At 37.3% G+C, this 20489-nt stretch overlaps 1 protein-coding gene across 3 annotated transcripts in view; it reads left to right on the forward strand.

The window, feature by feature from the left end:
• dock4b (dedicator of cytokinesis 4b) overlaps window positions 1-20489 on the forward strand; it is a 237364-nt gene that overhangs the window by 112363 nt on the left and 104512 nt on the right. For all 3 annotated transcript variants that reach the window (XM_057854988.1, XM_057854989.1, XM_057854990.1), the window contains exons 12-15: window positions 1774-1899; window positions 11630-11754; window positions 14163-14325; window positions 19009-19115. In XM_057854988.1, coding sequence (XP_057710971.1) covers window positions 1774-1899; window positions 11630-11754; window positions 14163-14325; window positions 19009-19115 — 521 coding nt within the window. The remainder of the gene's footprint in view (window positions 1-1773; window positions 1900-11629; window positions 11755-14162; window positions 14326-19008; window positions 19116-20489) is intronic.

Consider the following 20489-nt stretch of genomic DNA (forward strand, 5'->3'; position numbering starts at 1 on the left):
GATCTGGGGCTCCATGCAAGATCTCACCACGTGGCGTCAAAATGATAACAAGAACGGTGAGCAAAAATCCCAGAACCACATGGGGGGACCTATTGAATGACCTACAGAGAGCTGGGACCACAGTAACAAAGGCTACTATCAGTAACACAATGCGACGCCATGGACTCAAATCCTGCACTGCCAGACGTGTCCCCCTGCTGAAACTAGTACACGTCCAGGCCCGCCTGCGGTTCGCTAGAGAGCATTTAGATGATCCAGAAGAGGACTGGGAGAATGTGTTATGGTCAGATGAAACCAAATTAGAACTTTTTGGTAGAAACAAAAATTCTCGTGTTTAGAGGAGAAATAATACTGAATTACATCCGAAGAACACCATACCCGCTGTGAAGCATGGGGGTGGAAACATCATGCTTTGGGGCTGTTTTTCTGCAAAGGGACCAGGGCGACTGATCCGTGGAAAGGAACGAATGAATGGGGCCATGTATCAAGAGATTTTGAGTGAAAATCTCCTTCCATCAGCAAGGGCATTGAAGATGAGACGTGGCTGGGTCTTTCAGCATGACAATGATCCCAAACACACAGCCAGGATGATGGGGGGAAATATTACATTATGCCTTTGTGATGTATGATTGCTTCTGTGACCTAGATTGTAACAATTTAAATTGTTTTTTACCTTGAGTTACATAGTTAGGAGGGAATCTCACGAGATAAATTGTTTTGCACCATAGTCCTATAGTTAGGAGGGAATCTCACGAGATAATTTGTTTTGATTGTTTCTTACACGCCTGGGTTCCATAGTTAGGAGGGAATCTCACTTGTTTTGCACTCATAATATTTACCGTGGGAACACAACATCTGCTACCGGACGGCGCAACCTGGGAACCACGCAAAGAAAAGCCCCTTTTTCGAGGGGCTGAACCAAAAGTAGCTTTGTCATTGGACGGGGCCGCGCCGCCTGGGAGCGAAGGTTGGCCGTCTCCGCCCCCGTGTGGCGCGTTCCTACAAAAACCGGGAAGTGAAGTCCGCCAGCGGGTCACATACGGATCGCCTGGCTTTGTTCCTTCGCCGCCTTACCGGAGCGTTGGCTCCCGCTCATTTGTCACGGTCAGCGATTTTCATTGCTAAGGGACACCTGGTTGTGCTGTAACGTAGCACCAGGGATTCTGGGATTGACAAACTCAAATCTAGCGTCATCGTTACCCTTGTTATGCTTGCTTTTGATGCTTGTTGCTTGCTCTTTTGGGATTGTAATCAATAAATATCATTTATTCTGCATTTTCTTATCAATAAACATTGTCTATTGAGCAAAAGTGTGCCTGTTATTGCTTCACCACGAACCTGGAAATTTCGGAAAACACAGGGCAACAAAGGAGTGGCTTCGTAGAAGTATTTCAAGGTCCTGGAGTGGCCTAGCCAGTCTCCAAATCTCAACCCCATAGAAAATCACCAAATACTTATTTTCCACCATGATTTGCAAATAAATTCTTTAAAAATCAAACAATGTGATTTTGTTTTTTTGCCACATTCTCTCTCATGGTTGAGGTTTACCCATGTTGACAATTACAGGCCTCTCTAATATTTTCAAGTGGGAGAACTTGCACAATTAGTGGTTGACTAAATACTTATTTGCCCCACTGTAACTTTTTTTGTTATTTCCTTCTGATTAATCGACTTTTTGACCTCTGACCTTCATTTTGACACCTGAGTTTTTTGAATGTATACGCAAATTATACCTTAAACATGATGCCTGCTTGTGTTTCTGCTCAATTTCAGGTCTCGCAGTGGCTCTCCAACTCCTCCACGGAGATATCGATCAACTAAGACGTGAATACATGGTGCTGTTCACTCGTGGCGTTTGCATCACGAGAAAACTGGGCTTCTCTGATGTCATCATGCCAGGTGGGATACCGCTGAGGATTGCGCGCATGTTAGTTTTGTAGCTAAAGTCTGTTTTCGAGCGTGACACTATGTCTGCGCGATCAGGAAAAGCTACTATGGATAAATGTTTTCCCTTCTGGATGTCTGCTTTTTTTGTATTGCTATTCACTACCGGTGTTGGTTTTGTGCATTATGGTCCTCTTAGAAGCTACTTAGCACATGCTTTTAGGTTTGAACGTAAGCCAGAAACCTATAATTTTGTGAAATTACCATGAGCTTCATATAGTAAACGGGAAAATCTTTCATCAGGTAGTGTAATACATCAAGTTTATAGTGTGCAAAATCATATGTTTGTACGACTTAGATAAGCATATTTTACTCCGTTTTTGGCTGTAGAACTGACTCTGAGGTAATAAAATAAAATGTAAATGCAATGTGTGCAAGTTATCCAATTTCCACTGCACGAATAAACTTGCACCTCGGACACCTTCACTTAAAAGTTTCGTCGAGTAGCCGATAATATCGGACAACTCTACGAAACTTTAAAGTGAAAGTGTCCTATGTTATCAGGTAGCCGATCATTTCGGAAAACTCGACTAAACTTATAAGTGAAAGTGTCTGTGGTGCAAATTTATTCGTGCAACAGAAATTTAATAACTTACAAAAACATTGCATTTTCGGCTACCTGATAATATTGGACAGCTCGACCGATTCTACTCAACCGAACAAAGCATTTTAGTTAAAAATCGGGTAATATCAACACTGGTTTTTCATAAATGATATATATATTAAAAATTTAAAAATATGTTGCCTCCAAAGTGAATGTAGGAGTACAAGGGCTGGTCACAGTTTAGCACAGCAATTATGCATATTGACCATTAGATGTCCCCAAATAAACATGTTTGGAATTTGTTATGTGCGCAGACCATTTGCATTCATTGTGCAAAAATTAAATGAAATGTAAATAATTGAATTTTAATTAATAATAAACATATAACTACTGCATTACCAGAAAGAAGTAGTCACTATGAAAACTAGAAAAGTAATACAAAAATCTGTGCCTCAGCCCAGCAAAATGCATCTTGGGAATTTTCATTTCATTGCATATCCCATGATTGCCTGTCTGTATTTGTAATGCTGTGGTAGCCACCTAGTTGTTCTTTGCGGTAACTACTGTAAACGTGATTTAATTGTGAATGACATTTTGGCTCATTGTGCAAAAATGAAATTAAACGTAAATAATTGAAAAGTCATGAATTATAAACATATAACTACTGCATTACCAAAAAGAAGTAGTCACTATGAAAACTAGAAAAGTAACACAAAAATCTGTGCATAGGCCAAGCAAAATGCATCTTGGGAATTTCATTGCATGTCCCATGATTGCCTGTCTGTATTTGTAATGCTGTGGTAGCCACCTCGTTGTTCTTGGCGGTAACTTTTGTAAATGTGTTTTAATTGTAAATGACATTTTGGCTCGTTTTAATTTATATGGGACATTTATTTTCTCATGTCCTCATCTAGCAGGTCTTATTAGCAGATCCTAATATTGAAAGAATCTGACCTTTTAGCCAGATCGCCGGAATCATGCCAGCCGAACCACCAGACGTGCGCTGGCGCAGACCCAAAGTCCCGGGCCGGCAAGATACCCGCCAAAAGGCCAAACTCCGCGCGTTCACTTTAGTCTTAACCCTTTGTACTGACTCTATTTTGAAAGCTGTAAAAATGCTTCAAAGCACAACTTGACAATTCTATTCAGATCAAACAGCGAGGCGAAACAGAAACAGACTCGGGCGAGGAGGCAGACTCGTTCCAAGGTCACCATGTCACAAGTAGACAAAAGGTTCCCGTGAAAAATGACAATGATTAGTTAAACATTGTCTTTTTGAAGGCTCTCGCGGGGCAGACTGTGGGCAGAAGAAGAGTGTGCTTGGGCATTGTTTAGGATTATTGTCCGTTTGTGGATTGGACAGGAGAATTCGGGAGTTACTGTTGTCAAGGCAACAAGGGTTGTGGATTTTGCCACCTCAGTGTCAAATGGGCTTTTGGAGTCTTATCAGTCGTGTTATCAGTTATATATCGGGTGTTCCTTGTGTTGGGACAGGAAGTCCCGCCATTTGTTCTGGACTGTCCGGGAGAACTGATTGCGCGAGTTGGTGGTGCGGACGTGGGCTTGTAGGCTCAGTTGCATGACGCACGCGTTGGGCTTCAGTGATAAGAAGGCGTCATGTATGTCTTATGCCCTATATTCTGCTTGTTTTCCTTAAACTATGGTGTAAGTGCTATTTATTTTATATGAGGTTTGTTAGAGTTATACAAACAGTCGATCAGTAAATACGAGATAAGATACTATTCCCTTAAAACTTTAGTTGAAGTTGTTCTCTTACCTTTTTCTGAATGTTTAGTTTATTTGGGGAAACCTTGAAATTGATACATTTATTATTATTAAAGCATCCAATGGGGCATCACAATTAGTGCTGCAACAATTAAATTAGAAAAAAATGCTGCTTCGAGTATTCGTTTGATTAAAGTGACGTTATAATCGTTGGTTTTGAAAGTGTTTGCATTTAGTTTTATTGATTTGGGTGGATATATTGCCCTCTATTGGCAACAGTGAATATGATATGGCTGAATCGAGCTGCTCCCTGTTTAGACCAAGATAAGTTTTTCTTTGAGCGAATGTTTTTTAATGCATTTGTAATTTAATTTAATTTTAATTTTGTAATTGTTTATTGGTATATTTAGCCATTTTTTGTGGGAGTGTGTGTTGGAACCATTTGTTGAGAGCATTTAAAAAAAAAATTTTAGCATCTTGTAGCATTTGAGCTCGTGGACTTTTGCTATATAAGTTAGCCAATTGTTCTTTTGTTGTACTTCGATCCTCATTTAATTTTTTATTTTTTTTTATACCGTTTTCGGCTCAGCTCAGCTATTTTCATTTTTTATGTTCCTAATCCGATTACTCGATTATTCGAACTAGCTAGTTCATCGATTAATAACTACAAAAATAATGGATAGCTGCAGCCCTAATCAGAATACAATTAGCAATAACACATTAAGTGCACAACTGCATAGGTCGGTATTGGTTTGATATTGATATCGGATATCTGGAGTTGGAAAATATCAGGAGAATCAAAAATCTAGTTTTTTGGGGGGGCGGGGGGGCTAGCCAAAAACACTATAAGACAGTCAAAAATTAAATTAGTACTAATAGACCTGTCCAAAAGCTAGTCAAAACCCCTAAAAGAGAGTCAAAAATTGAATGGCTCAAATAAAAATAACTATCGTAATTTTTGGACGATAAGGCGCACCTGACTATAGGCTACCACGCAACAAATCTGACACGAAAATGGCATTTGTTCATAGACAGTCCGCACTGGACTATACTGTCCTCACTGTAATACCAAATTATGTTAACTGGTAAAATTTTATTTGACAGTGGCATCAGACTGAGACCAAAATGAACCACCATGAAGCTTTAAACCAATTAGCTGCAAAGCTTCATTGCTTCAAGAAGCTTCATTTGGCTATCATTACGCCCTTAGGGGAGAGGGTAAATATCTGCTGCCACCTGCTGTCAACGCTGTTGTCATCCAACATGCCTCCTAGCATGCATTGCAGCACTACAGATGTAAATAACAATCAAAATTCATGTTCTGTGCTAATTATTTCTTCAGTTACTGTTCCAGTTGTTTCAGTAATTGCTAAAAATTGTATTTGGCAACACTTTATTTGACGGCGGTGTCATAACACTGCCAAAAGACCACCATGAAGCTTTGAACTAATTGGCTGAAACGCTTCATTGCTTCAAGAAGCTTCATTTGGCCATCACCTGCTGTCCAACACTGTTGTCCTCCATTATTACAGCTCTACAGATACAAAAAACAATCAAAAGTTATGTTCTGTGCAAATTATTTCTTCAGTTACTGCGCCAGTTGTTTCATTAATTGCTAGTTATGGTATTTGGGAACACTTTTTGACAGTTGCGCCATAAGACGATCATAATTATGCAATGACACTGCCACGAGTATTGCTTATGACAAATGTCATTTTGTGTCATCCGGCAAATCATCTCACTTATGAATAGGTATAAAAAGCTTAAATATTTTTCTATATATCCGCATTATTTGCCACTCATTACAGAACAGTACTATATATGTTTACCTGCCTTTTAATATCCACTTCAGTTGCCTTGGTAACACCGCCACCGCTTGAGAGCAAATTACTTGATTAAATATTCATTTTTTCCTCTCAGGTGCATACGGTGTATAGATAGACGCATGTCAAACGATGCCTCAGGCCTTAACAGTACGGCGCCGCATTGTCATTCACCGCGGTGATATTAGAAATAGTAGGGCTTTTACACCCTTTTTTTTTTTTTTTTTTTTACATAAAATCCTCAGGAAAGCTTGTCTTTGACATTAGCGAGGTGTAGTCTGGTCACTCAGATAAAGCGCCGGTGCAGACTGTGGGTCCCCCAGCGCCTCACTAACACAGATTTATGTGCGCTCTCTTTGTCTGCGTCTGAGTACAAACCCTTTACACACTCTCTCTCCCTCTTTTTCGGGCTCCATTTTCTGACCAAGAAAGTCTGCCCCTGGGCTAAAAAAAAAAAAAAAGGTCTCCCTTGCTCCTTTGTGAATGACTGCATCATTTTTTCCCTTTCCCCCCCGCACCCAACTGCACCTTTTCTGCTTTCCTTTTTCCCTATTATACCCGAGGAAATTGACTTATCTGTTTGTTTGTGTGTGGGGTAACAATATAGTAGTCTATAGGATGCTCTTTGTTGCTATGGTTACCTCGTTCAAGAGCAGGAAATCAAAGTTGACCCTAGAGACCGTGTTATGAACTGGAGGTATGGTGATATATCACGATACTTTTTATCTCTACTCCACTAGGAATCGATGTATCGTTTCAAAAGGGTGTCACTGTTAAAAAATTAAACATTAGCTACATTTTCTACTAGAATAGCATCTATGTTAACTAGAAGTTGACTGATATACAGTGGTATGAAAAGTATCTGAAGCTTTTGGAATTTCTCACATTTCTGCATAAAATCACCATGAAATGTGATCTGATCTCTGTCAAAATCACACAGATGAAAAAACTGTCTGCTTTAACTAAAACCACCCAAACATTTATAGGTTTTCCTATTTTAATGAGGATAGTATTCAAACAATGACAGAAGGGGGAAAATGACGAAGTGAACCATCACATTTAATATTTTGTGGCCCCCCTCTGGCAGCAATAACTTCAACCAGACGCTTCCTGTAGCTGCAGATCAGTCTGGCACATCAATCAGGACTAATCTTGGTCTGTTCTTCTCGACAAAACTGCTGCAGTTCAGTTAGATTACTTGGATGTCTGGCATGAATCGCTGTCTTTAGGTCATGCTGCAGCATCTCAATTGTGTTCAAGTCTGGGCTTTGACTTGGCCACTCCAAAACGTGTATTTTGTTCTTCTGAAACCATTCTGAAGTTGATTTCGATCATTATCTTGTTGCCACATCCATCGTCTTTTTAGCTCCAACTCTCTTACAGATGGCCTCAGGTTTCCCTGCAAAACATCCTGATAAACTTTTGAATTCATTCTTCCCTTAATGATTGCAAGTTGTCTAGGCCCTGAGGCAGTAAAACAGCCCCAAATAGTGATGCTCCCTCCACCATGATTCACGTCTGTTCCATTTTTCTTCCACACATGACATTGCGTGTTACTCCCCCAAAAATTCAATTTTGGTTTCATCAGTCGACAGAATATTTTGCCAGAACTTCTGTGGAGTTTCCAAGTGCCTTTTTGCGAACATTAAACGAGCACTATGTTTTCATTTAGACTGCAATGGCTTCCTCCATGGACTCCTCGCATGAACAAAAATTTTTGGCCATTGTTTTACAAACAGTTGATGTGCGAACAGAGATATTAGACTGTGCCAGTGATTTCTGTAAGTCTTTAGCAGACACTCTTCGGTTCTTTTTGAAATCTCTGAGTATTCTGCACTGAACTCTTGGCGTCATCTTTGGTGGACGGCCACTCTTTGGGAGAGAAGCAACAATGCCAAACTCTCTCCGTTTGGAGACAACGTCTGTGACTGTCAATTCATGAACATCCAGACTTTTTGACATGTTTAAGTATCCTTTCCCAGCATTATACAAATCAACAATCTTTGATCGTAGGTATTCAGACAGCTCTTTTGACCGAGCCATGATATACATCAGACAATGCTTCTCATCAAGACAATTCTTACCGGGTGTGTGTTTTATAGTGGGCAGGGCAGCTTTAAACCACTCATCAGTGATTGGGCACACACCTGAATTAAAATGTTTGGTAAAAATTGCTTTCAATTGCTCTTTAAGTCTCCTTAGGCAGACGGTTCACTGACTTATTTTCCCCCATTCTGTCAATATTTGTATGCTATCCTCAATAAAATATGAAAACCAATAAATGCTTGGGTAGTTTTAGTTAAAGCAGACACTGTTTTTTCATCTGTGTGATTTTGACAAAGGTCAGATCACATTGGTTCAGATATTTTTTCTTACCACTGTATGGACTTACTTTATTTCCAACATCGTCTGAATAACAAAAAAAAAAGCCGATTTATAAAAAGGTTTTGGCCACCATTGACTGATGGTAGGACCCCGGAAGGACCCTGCAAAAGCTTGAAGGCAGGCTGCTACAGGAAGTTTCAAGCTTGCCTATTTTGTAAATATTGTAAGATTTTTTAAAATCTTATATGCCAGAATATGCAATGTTGCTCTAGCCTTTTAAGGTGTTTACTGGGTGTTCTTTCACTCTAAATGTAACTTGTAGCTTTAGCGTAGCATTCACATTAGCATTAGCTTTAGCATGGCGAGCATCCTCTAAAACTCTCACTTGTTTACATCTCGTCATGACGTGCTGGTGGGTTTGATTATTTGAAAACAATGTACCGTTCTTGTGGAGTGTGATTCATCCTTGAAGTGTCAGGTTTTCATTGTAAATTTGAAGCTGTTTGAAATTATTGCCTTTATAATCTACGTGCTTCAAAAAAAAGATATCTACTTACAAAATCGGCTTCGAATATCAGCAAATGTTTTAGGTATCGGCATTTGAAAATCCCATATCGGTTGACCTCTAATGTTAACTCATTGGCTGCTATTGACGGCACTAGACGCTAGGGCTGGGCAATATGGCCCTTAGTACGTATCACGGTAAATTGAGCAGATTTACCTCGATAACGATAAATGACGATAAATTTGCCCAAGCGGACTGTTATGTAATTTGAAAATCTGAATCAATGCATGAAATACAAATGAACTCATTCTTGTTGATTTATTTACCAGCTTGCAATTTAACGTATTTACCAACTGTACATGCAGTCTAAACATTAAGTATATAAAAATTTCTTGTAAACGATAAGAATTCAAGTATAAACATTTATGACTTGAACAATGTACAACATTATAACAATCAATACAACAACTGTGCAAACATGTCATTTTAACGCAAATGACTTACTTGAACAGTAGACTTCAAACAGACAACTTATTGTGAATGGCTGCTGTGATATAATTACTCAACACAAGTGTTCACTTCAAGGTTTTTTTTTTCCAGAGCATTTTTTAATACATGCACGCACACATGCACCCCCCACATAGACACACACACATTAAAACTATATTACTCTTTTGCCAATGAAACATTTAAGATTTTATGATGGCAGTAATGACACAGAATTAAGCAAGCACTTACAGAAAAATAGCTGTGCTCATTAAACGGTCACTGTTGAATTATAATTTATGCTGAATGCTTTACCATCATCAAAGATATCAAAGAAAATCACACACACACACACACACACACAGATGCAAAATAACGCGCCATACTAATTGCTAGACGCAGTCCGTGCACAATCCACTCATGAAATTAAGCCGTTTCTACAAGGTTAGAGCCGCGATCTGACTCCATCACGTTCATGTTACATTATCTTGAGCCTTGTATTAGAGTTGTCCGGAATTATCCGATAATACCGACATCGGTTTTGGGCCAATATACATGTTGCCTTCAAAGTGGAGGCTTTCTGCTTTTGTCCATGGGCTGGTCACAGCTTAGCACAGCAGTTATACTTATTGACCATTCGATGTCTCTTTGCATTCATGGTGCAAAAATTAAATGATAAGTATTGAACGATAAACTCATTACATATAACTACTGCCTTACCATAAAGAAATAGTCACTATGAAAACTAGAAAAGTATTTTAGTATGTAGCTTTGTGAGCGTTAACATTAATAAAGCATCCGGTGGGGCAGCACAAGACAATTAGCCATATGTTAAGTCAAAAACTAAAGATGTCCCGATCGCCGATCGATCGGGTTCGATCACGCCATTTTCAAAGTATCGGAATCGGCAAAAAAATATCGGACATGCCTTTTTTTAATATATACTGTATATATTTTTTAATTAAACCGTTTTCTAATTGTTTTTAACGTTACAGACAAAATGTCTTACTTTCATCCAGAGTCTTTAGTTTTGGCTTAAAGTAGGGCTATCAAATTTATCGCGTAACTGGCGGTAATTAATTTTTTAAAAAATTAATCACGTTAAAATATTTAATGCAATTAACTCATGCGCTGCATGACCCACTCACGTATTGTTGCGTTCAATCTATAATGGAGCAGTTTTACCTATATAAAGAGCTAACAGGCAGTGTAAAATGAGTAGAGAGAATTTTGGCAGTCTTTGAAGCCTCTTTTTAATTAGCTAAAGCCTTAAAATCCCTCTCTCAACAATTAGAAATATAGTGAGAAGCAATGTGGGGAAGAATGGTGGTGGTTGATCTTTTCCTTAACACCCTATGTTACTTCCCAACGCAGAGAAGATATATCAATTGGTGCCACTACGCACAGTCATGGTTGCACTTCCCATCATGCATTTGGGCAGAACAGTTAAATGGCTACAGTATCATTTACTGAAAGCTCAACAAATACACTGGATGGCAATATTTAGTCACAATATACAAAGTCACATTTATCCTTTAGGAATTACAAGTCTTTCTATCCGTGGATCCCTCTCACAGAAAGAATGTTAATAATGTAAATGCCATCTTGAGGATTTATTGTCATAATAAACAAATACAGTACTTATGTACTGTATGTTGAATGTATATATTCGTCCGAGTTTTATTCATTTTTTTCTTAATGCATTGCCAAAATGTATATGATCGGGAAATATTATCGGGAATGATTGGAATTGAATCGGGAGCAAAAAAAAAAGCAATCGGATCGGGAAATATCGGGATCGGCAGATACTCAAACTAAAACGATCGGGTCGGGAGCAAAAAAACATGATCGGAACAACCCTATCAAAAGCCAATCCTATCAGTTTGATATCAATAATGGATTTTTGGAGTTGGACAGTATCGGATATCGGTTAAAAACTCATTTTCGGACAAATCTACCTAGTATCGCAAATCACATCGTATCATGAGCTATCCTTGCATCTCTTTAGTGGAGCTCAGAAGCATATATTCAACCATATAAAAAGGTGTTAGCCTAGCACTAGCATGTCTGACGTCAAAGTTCAAATATACATAAATAATAACCAAATGTCAGGTCATTGGCTTTGATGTAATGACAGACACTAGATCATTAAATTTTACTAATGTAAATGTGATCCAGAATGCATTATGACGTATACACAGATGTCTCCAAGCTGTTGGAAGGTCATTCATAACACTGCGTGCATAATCAATGCCTTCTTTTTTTTTTTAATTCCAGGAGAGATGAGGAACGACCTTTACATCATGCTGGAGAAAGGAGAATTTGAAAAGGGTGGGAAAAGTGTTGCGAGGAACGTGGAGATCACCATTTACGTGTTGGACATTGACGGACAAATCCTCAAGGTATGAAGGCTTATGTTTACATGATGGATTATTTCAAGAATGTGCATAAACTTGTAGAAGTTTTTGTTTAATGCACTGAAATTCGGGAAAATTTAAGCATGCAAACATAGTGAAATTTTCTGAGGTTGGAGTTTAGGCGCCTTTTAACACTGAGCAATGGGGTGGGAACCTCTGTGTAATTCACGATACGATTTGCAATCCAAGGCTCGAGATACGGTCGTCCCCGGGTTACGAACGAGTTCCGTTCCGAGGCTGTTGGAATTAACCCTTTAAGTACCTCTAAATACAAAATAACTGTTCAAAAACATGTATTATACATCCTTTTTATAAGATAAAATAAAAAAATAAGATACTGTTAGATATGTTGTGTTAAGTGCTGTTATGTTGAATGACTATTGGGGCTTTGAAGAAAAAAAAAAGTCATAAAGTCAAAAGCACGTCGGGTACGTCGTACCGTGGACTACCTGTAGATGGGGTCAGGAATTTTGACAAAACAGGTAATAAACAGAAAAACAAGCCATTTTTATCCATCTGCAGTGAGTTTAACACTCACAAATGACCAATCTGTTTGAAGTGGGAGGGTGGCATCCCTCCCACTTCAAACTGATTGGACATCTATGGCCGTCAGCGTCAGTCAACGCCAGGCAAAAAATTTCTTTTTGGGGCACATCACATCATTTTTTTGTTGATTTCCGGTCACTTCCTTTTCCTTTTGGGGTATTCACGGGTCACTTCCTGTTGATTTTAGGGTTATTGAATCGGAAGTGACCCAAGAATGTCGCTAAATGAATAGGAAGTGACTCAAAATGAACAGGAAGTACACTGTAAATAAGCTAAAATGAAGAGGAAGTGACCTGTAAATGCTCTGGTTTCAGGTTTTGCGTCGCCAAAGGCAGATTGTGAGCTAACGTAGACACTATTCTAATGAACGATTTTGCTAGCAACTTGTTTTTTAAAAGTGAAACCTTTTTAAAACGATAAATCGGTTCTTGGCATATCGATGACCTTTTGGGCTCCAAGTATCGCGACATATCACCTTTTCTATATATTTTCACTTGGGCTCCATAAAATAAATGAGGAGCGAGATACAACAAAACAACAACTGACTAACTTTCATTGCGAAAGTACACTAGCTTAAATGCTATAAAATGCTAAAAAAAATTTTTTCAAAGACTCTCAACAAATTGTTCAAACACATGTTCCCACTAAAAACGGCTAAATATACCTTTAACCTAAATTCTGACTGTAATAAAAATACATATTAGCTCAAACAAAAACTACCTTATGTGGGTCTTAACAGGGAGCAGCTAGATCCAGCCATGTTAGACAAGGTAAGTAATATTGACAAGGATAAGGAACATAAAAAAAAATTAAAATAACTGAGCTGGGCCTCAAACGGTATAAAAAATGTCATTCACGAATAAATCACGTTTACAGTATTTACCACAAAGAGCCACTCGGGGCGACCAAAGCAACAAATACAGACAGGTAATCATAGGACATGCCAATGCAATGAAAATTCCCAAGATGCATTTTGCTGGGCTTTTGCACTGATTTTTGTATTATTTGTTATAGTGACTATTTCTTTCTGGTAACGCAGTAGTTATAGTAGTACAGTATAGTAACGTAGTTAATGAGTTTATAATGCATTACTTTTTGATCATTTACTGTTTATGCTTATGCTGGTTTTAATAAGGAGCAGCTGGATTCAGCCATGTGAAAATAAATGAATAAATAAATAAATAAATGAGCATCCAAGTACAACAAAAGAACAATTGGCCAACTTACATAGCAAAAGTCCGCTAGCCTAAATGCTATAAAATGCTAACTTTTTTTTTTTTTTTTTAACAATGCTCTTAACGAATGGTTCAAATACATATTTCCTCAAAAAATGGCTAAATATACCAAAACTAAATTACGAATGCATTGAAAAAACATAAGCTCAAACAAAAACTTTGCTTATGTTGGTCTTAACAGGGAGGAGCTGAATTCCGCCATGTGAAATGAGTTATGTCATATTTACTGTTGCCACTCCACCCATATCAATAAAACGAAATGCAAACACATTCAAAACAAACCATTACAATGCCACTCCTAATTAAACGAATACTCGAAGCAGCAAGATTTGATTCGAAGAGGTTTTCTAATCGAATGAATCGATCGCAACACTAATTTTCACATCCTTACTATGCAAGCTGTCTTTTTTCAGCGATGTGACTTGCATTTAAGTCCTTAGTTAACTCAATTTGCCCCCTTAATGGCTTCTTATTTTTAGGTGCATCCTATTTTAGAACGAAACTCCTCATTTAAATATGGCTGACCCAGATGAGAGCCGCACCTCTGGCGTGTTGCTCATCTGCTTCTGCGGTTTCAGTATCAGATATTCCCATTGTGTTTCTGTTTTCTAGAGTCACGTGGCCGCCGGCTCTGGCGAACCCGGCGCGGACGAGTACCACTCCTTGGTGTTGTACCATAACAACAGTCCGCGGTGGGCGGAGCAGATCAAGCTGCCTATCCCTGTGGACATGTTTCGGGGATCCCACGTTCGCTTTGAGTTTCGACATTGCTCCAGTAAGTCGCATCACACTAACGATTTTTAACGGCTAATGAGCGGAAATGTTAATGAGGACCCCAATTTTCTCCTCCTAAAAGTTGACATTATTGCCCAGATTTGTGCGGTAGAGCCTTATTGGCACCATTTGCGCCGCCACCCAAGGGCTTCTCATTAGGAGCCCAATTTAGGACTGTGTTGACACCAAACTGCCAACTGCAAAACAGCAACCAATCATCGCAGGGATGAAGTAGGCCTGGGTGAAATCACAAATATTTTAATCACGCTAAAAATGTTCTTATCAGTTGATATTAGAGCTACACCTATCAATTATTTTCGTAATTTGAATAATCAAGTAATCCGATTAGGAACATTTAATGCGTTGCAGAATCAATTTTAGGGATATAAAACAAAAGCTTGCTAAGATTGCACTTTCAAAATAAAATTCCCAAGTGTTTCTTCAAACTGTGCAGGATTGCACTTTCATTTAAAAATATATTAAAATGCCTTAGCTTCACCTCAAATGGTAAAAAAAAATTATAAATAAATGAGGATCTAAGTTGAACAAAAGAACAATTAGCTAACTTGCATCGCAAAAGTCCGCTATCTTAAATGCTATAAAAGGCTAACGTGTTTTTTTCAGTGCTTTTTTAAAAATCGTTCAAACACATATTCCAACAAAAAAACAGCTAAATATACCTATGAACTAAACTAGCTTTAGGAAAGGAGCATAAGTGCAAGTGTCTGAGGTGGATGTCTTTTCGTACAAATTTGATTATATACTGTCTTATAGTGTTTTTGGGCTAGCTTTCTAAACTTTCTGCAGTGGGAGATAATTCTTGCCAAAAAACTGAAAATTCAAAATCCTGATATTGTCCAACTCCCAAAAATCTGATACCGATATCAAACCGATACCGACATATGTGGTCCTACACTTAATGCGTTATTGCTAATTGCATTGTGATTAGCGCTTCAGCTCTCGAATATTTTAGTTGTCGATTAATCGATGAACTAGTTTGTTTGAATAATCGAGTACCGTAATTTTCGGACAATAAGTCGCAGTTTTTTTCATATTTTGGCTGGGGGTGCGACTTATACTCTGGAGCGATTTATATGTGGAATTATTAATACATTATTATATCATTTCACATGTTATTTTGGTGTTTTGGAGTGACACTGATGGTTTGGTGAACTTGTTAGCATGTTCTTTATGCTATAGTTATCTGAATAACTCTTAATAGCTATGTTACGCTAACATACCGGCCACGTTAGCATTTCGTTGTTCATGCTTCATATTAAATTATCATACTGTACACTTATTCATTATTAATATGTATGTTGTTCTCTTTTGTATTTTTATTTTAAATTGCCTTTCAAGATGACATATTTGTTCAGTGTTTTGGATTTTATCAAGTAAATTTCCCCCCAAAATGCGACTTATACTCCGGTGCGACTTATATATGTTTTTTTTCCTCTTCGTTGGGCATTTTATGGGTGATGCGACTTATACTCAAGTGTGACTTATAGTCCGAAAAATACAGCGTTCGGGTTAGGAACATAAAAAAATTTGAATACCTGAGTATAGCCTCAAACGGTATAAAAAATAACTAAATGAGGATCAAATTACAACAAAACAATTGGCCAACATGCATAGCAAAAGTCCGCTAGCTTAAATGCTATAAAATGCAAACTTTTTTTTCAATGCTCTTGATAAATAATTCAAACACATATTCCGACATAAAACAGCGAAATATAACGATAAACTAAATTATGTTTACATTTAAATAAAAACATTAGCTGGATTCAGCCATGTTAAATGAATTGTCATATTCACTGTTGCCACTAGAGATCAGTGTATTCACCCAAATCAATATCATTAAATCCAAACACTTTCAAAACAAACCTTTACAACGCCACTCTGATTAAACAAATACTCGAAAGCAGCAAAATTTGATTCAAAGCTTTTTTTCTAATCGTTGCAGCACTAATTGATATTGATAGTTAGCAGTCTGATTTTTGCCCCTAAGTGAAAGTTGACAAAATCAGACGCTGCTTTAAACGATGGTAAATGGAGAGTCCTTATAAAGCGCATTTATCTATGTTTTTACCATGCTCAAAGCGCTTTACATTCACACACATTTCCGACTGCCGTGCAAGGCCCTGCCAGCCCATTGGGGGCAAATTAGGGCTCATTGCCTTGCCCAAGGGCACCTGGACAGTGGGCAGTGGTAGCCAGGAATCGAACCGGTGACCCTTCGCTTCCAGGACAACTTATGCTAGCAACTGCAAATGGCTGCAAAGCTTCATTGCTTCGAGAAGCTTCATTTGGCCATCACTGTTTTCTTGGGGGAGACAATCAACCTCTGCTGCCACCTGCTGTCAACACTGTTGTCGTTCAACATGCCTCCTAGCATGCATTGCAGCGCTACAGGTGTAAATAAAAATTAAAATCCATGTTCTGCGCAAATTATTTCTTCAGTTACTGCTCCAGTTGTTTCATTAGTTGCTAGTTAAGGCATTTGGTAACACTTGATTTGACAGTGGCAATCATAATTATGACATAACACTGCTATGAGTCTTAATGAATGCTTATGACGGATGTTTATTTGTGTCATCCAGCAAATTAGCTAATTTTGAATGAATGTAAAAGATATAAATGGAGTTAGAGACATAATTTGCTGAATGATCATGACATCTGTCATCAGCATTCATTAATGCCCATGATAATATAATGTCATAATTATGACAGTCTTATCGCAGTCTTATGAAGCCACTGATTCTCAAATAAAGTGTTCCTATTAACCCAAATAAATCAACAAATAAACCGCACTGGACTATGAGCCGCAGGATTCAAAATGAGGGGAAAAAAGTAGCGGCTTATAGTCCGAGAATTACGGTAAGCAACATTGCACAAAATTATAAGCTACCAAATTAGTGCTGCAACGATGAATTGATTAACTCGAGCAATTCAATTAGAAAAAAGATTAGAATTAAATTTGGCTGCTTTGAGTATTAGTTTAATTAAAGTGGCGTTGAAATGGTTTGTTTTGAAAGTGTTTGCATTTAGTTTTATTGATCTAGGTGGATACTCTGCCATCTAGTGGCAACAGTGAATATGATATGACTTATTTCACATGGCTGAATCCAGCTGCTCCCTGTTAAGACAAACATAAGTTTTTGTTAAAGCTGTTTTTTTAATGCATTCGTAATTGAGTTTATAGGTTTATTTAGCCGTTTTTTTCATTGGCATTTTATTGCATTTAAGCTAGCATACTTCTGCTACGTAATTTAGCCGGTTGTTCCTTTGTTGTACTTAGATCCTCATTTATTTATTTTTTTATACAGTTAGAGGCGCAGCTTAGGTATTTTAATTTTTTTATGGTTCTTATCCTTGTCGATATTACTTAACTCGTCTAACATGGCTGGATCTAGCCGGTCCCTGTTAAGACCAACATAAGTTTGTTTTTGTTTGAGCGAATGTATTTTTTTTAATACATTCATAATTCAGGTTATTGGTATATTTAGCCGTTTTTATGTGGGAATATGTGTTTGAACAATTTGTTGAGAGTATTGTAAAAAAAAAAAAGACTCCAGCTGCTCCCTGTTAAGACCAACATGGGCTAAGTTTTTTTTAGAGCTGTTTTTTTTTTTTATTTATTCGTAATTAAGTTTATAGGTTCATTTAGCCATTTTTTTCATTAGCATTTTATAGCATTTAAGCTAGTAGACTTTTGCTATGTGATTTAGCCGGTTGTTCTTTTGTTGTCCTCTTTTTTTTTTTTTTTTTTTTTTTATACCGTAAGAGGCGCAGCTTAGGTATTTTAAGTTTTTATAGTTCTTATCCTTGTCGATATTATTTAACTTGTCTAACATAGATGGATCTAGCTGCTCCCTGTTAAGACCAGCATAAGTTTGTTTTTGTTTGAGCTCATGTTTTTTTTTAATACAGTCGTAATTTAGGTTATTGGTATATTTAGCCGTTTTTATGTGGGAATATGTGTTTGAACAATTTGTTGAGAGTATTGTAAAAGCTGCTCCCTGTTAAGACCAACATAAGTTTTTATTAGAGGTAATAGTTTTTTTTAATGCATTCGTATTTGAGTTTAGTTTTATTTAGCCTTTTTTTGTAGGAATATGTGTATGAACCATTTGTTAAGAGCATTGTTAAAAAAAAAAAAAAGCATTTTATAGCATTTAAGCTAGTGGACTTCTGCTATGTAAGTTAGCCAACTCTTCTTTTGTTGTACTTTGATCCTAATTAATTTATTTTTTATGCAGTTTGAGGTTCAGCTTATGTGTTTTGATTTTTTTTTTTGTTCCTAACACGATTACTCAATTATTCAAACTAACTAGTTCATCGATTAATCGACTATTAAAATAATCGATAAATGCAGCGCTAAACAAAAAGCACAACATTGCACAAAATCTGAGGTAGACACACTTTAATTGATCACGTACAATCGAAAGACAGCACTTTAAAAGTCACCGTATTGTCGACAAATGAGGCAAAATTTGCATGAAAGGCAAATTTATTTGCTGTGTTTAGCGATAATTTTTGTGCCTGGTTTGTTTTCGCCACCCCTGACATCTTAGTTTTCACCTCCTGCAGTGATGCTGCATTAACTGCCTGATTTGAGCTTGCAAATGTATTCAGCGCGACGCCGAGAGAATATTTAATAACACTTTGCTTGGCCTCTCCGCAGCTAAAGAGAAGGGAGAGAAGAAGCTGTTCGGCTACTCCTTTGTGCCACTGATGCAGGAGGATGGAAGGACTCTGCCAGATGGCACCCATGAGCTTATTATTCACAAGGTATGGACTGCTTACCTGCCACAGAATTGATAAAAACTTCTAGGGTCTTAAAAGCCTTTCGATATTTGCATGCTTAAATACTTTGAGCAACCATATTTTACAAGAAGGCCATGTATATTAGTACTAGGTGTTGCCTGTCCCTTAAAGTGAAATTAGCGTTGTTTAATAGTTAATATGTATAAACATGAGGAAAAACACTCAAAAATGGGTCTAAAATTTTTGCTTTTTACCAGATTTTTAGGATATTTCTGCCAACAAAAGCATGCTCAAACACAATTATGCAAACGTTCAAGTGTAAGTTTCTGAGGTTGGAGTTTGTTTATTCCTTTGAATTTATATTGCTTATGATGATGAATATTTTTTATTTTTAGTTCATTTTCCCCAATTGTTATAATTCTTATAGTTTTGCTTAAAAATGAATATTCCAACCCAACTTGATGACGCGAACCTTGCGTGAAAGTTTCTGAGGTGAGAATTTCTATTTAAAAAAAAAAAAAAAAAAATACTTTAGGGCTGTCAAAATTATCGCGTTAACGGGCGGTAATTAATTTTTTAAAATTAATCGCGTTAAAGTATTTGACGCAATTAACGCACATGTCACGCTCAAACAGATTAAAATGACAGCACAGTGCAATGTCCACTTGTTACTTGTGTTTTTTGGAGTTTTGTCGCCCTCTGTTTACGCTTGGGTGCGACTGATTTTATGGGCTTCAGCACCCATGCGCATTGTGAAATTATTGAAATCAACAATGGCAGGCTACTAGTTTATTTTTTGATTGAAAATTTTACAAATTTTATTAAAACGAAAATATTAAGAGGGGTTTTAATATAAAATTTCTATAACTTGTACTAACATTTATCCTTTAAGAACTACAAGTCTTTCTATCCATGGATCGCTATAACAGAATGTTAATAATGTTAATGCCATCTTGTTGATTTATTCTTATAATAAACAAATACTGTACTTATGTACCGTATGTTGAATGTATATATCCATCTTGTGTCTTATCTTTCCATTCCAACAATAATTTACAGAAAAATATGGCATATTTTATAGATTGTTTGAATTGCGATTAATTACGATTAATCAATTTTTAAGCTGTAATTAACTTGATTAAAAAATGTTCTCGTTTGACAGCCCTAATATACTTACATTCATTGTTTTTGACACAGTGAAACTCATTGGCTGCTCTTAACGTCTTCTAACTAATTTCCGTAAACAGCTGAAGGATAAAAACAGCCACATGATTAGAACACCCACATGATTGGACGTCGATCATGATCAACGGCACTCAAAGAGTGACAAAAAAATATTTTTTTTTCGAAATAAAAATCCTAAATACTTTTGATAGTCCTGCTGACAAACACACGCCT

This window comes from Corythoichthys intestinalis, chromosome 13, assembly GCF_030265065.1.
Source record: "Corythoichthys intestinalis isolate RoL2023-P3 chromosome 13, ASM3026506v1, whole genome shotgun sequence".
Taxonomy (NCBI): domain Eukaryota; kingdom Metazoa; phylum Chordata; class Actinopteri; order Syngnathiformes; family Syngnathidae; genus Corythoichthys; species Corythoichthys intestinalis.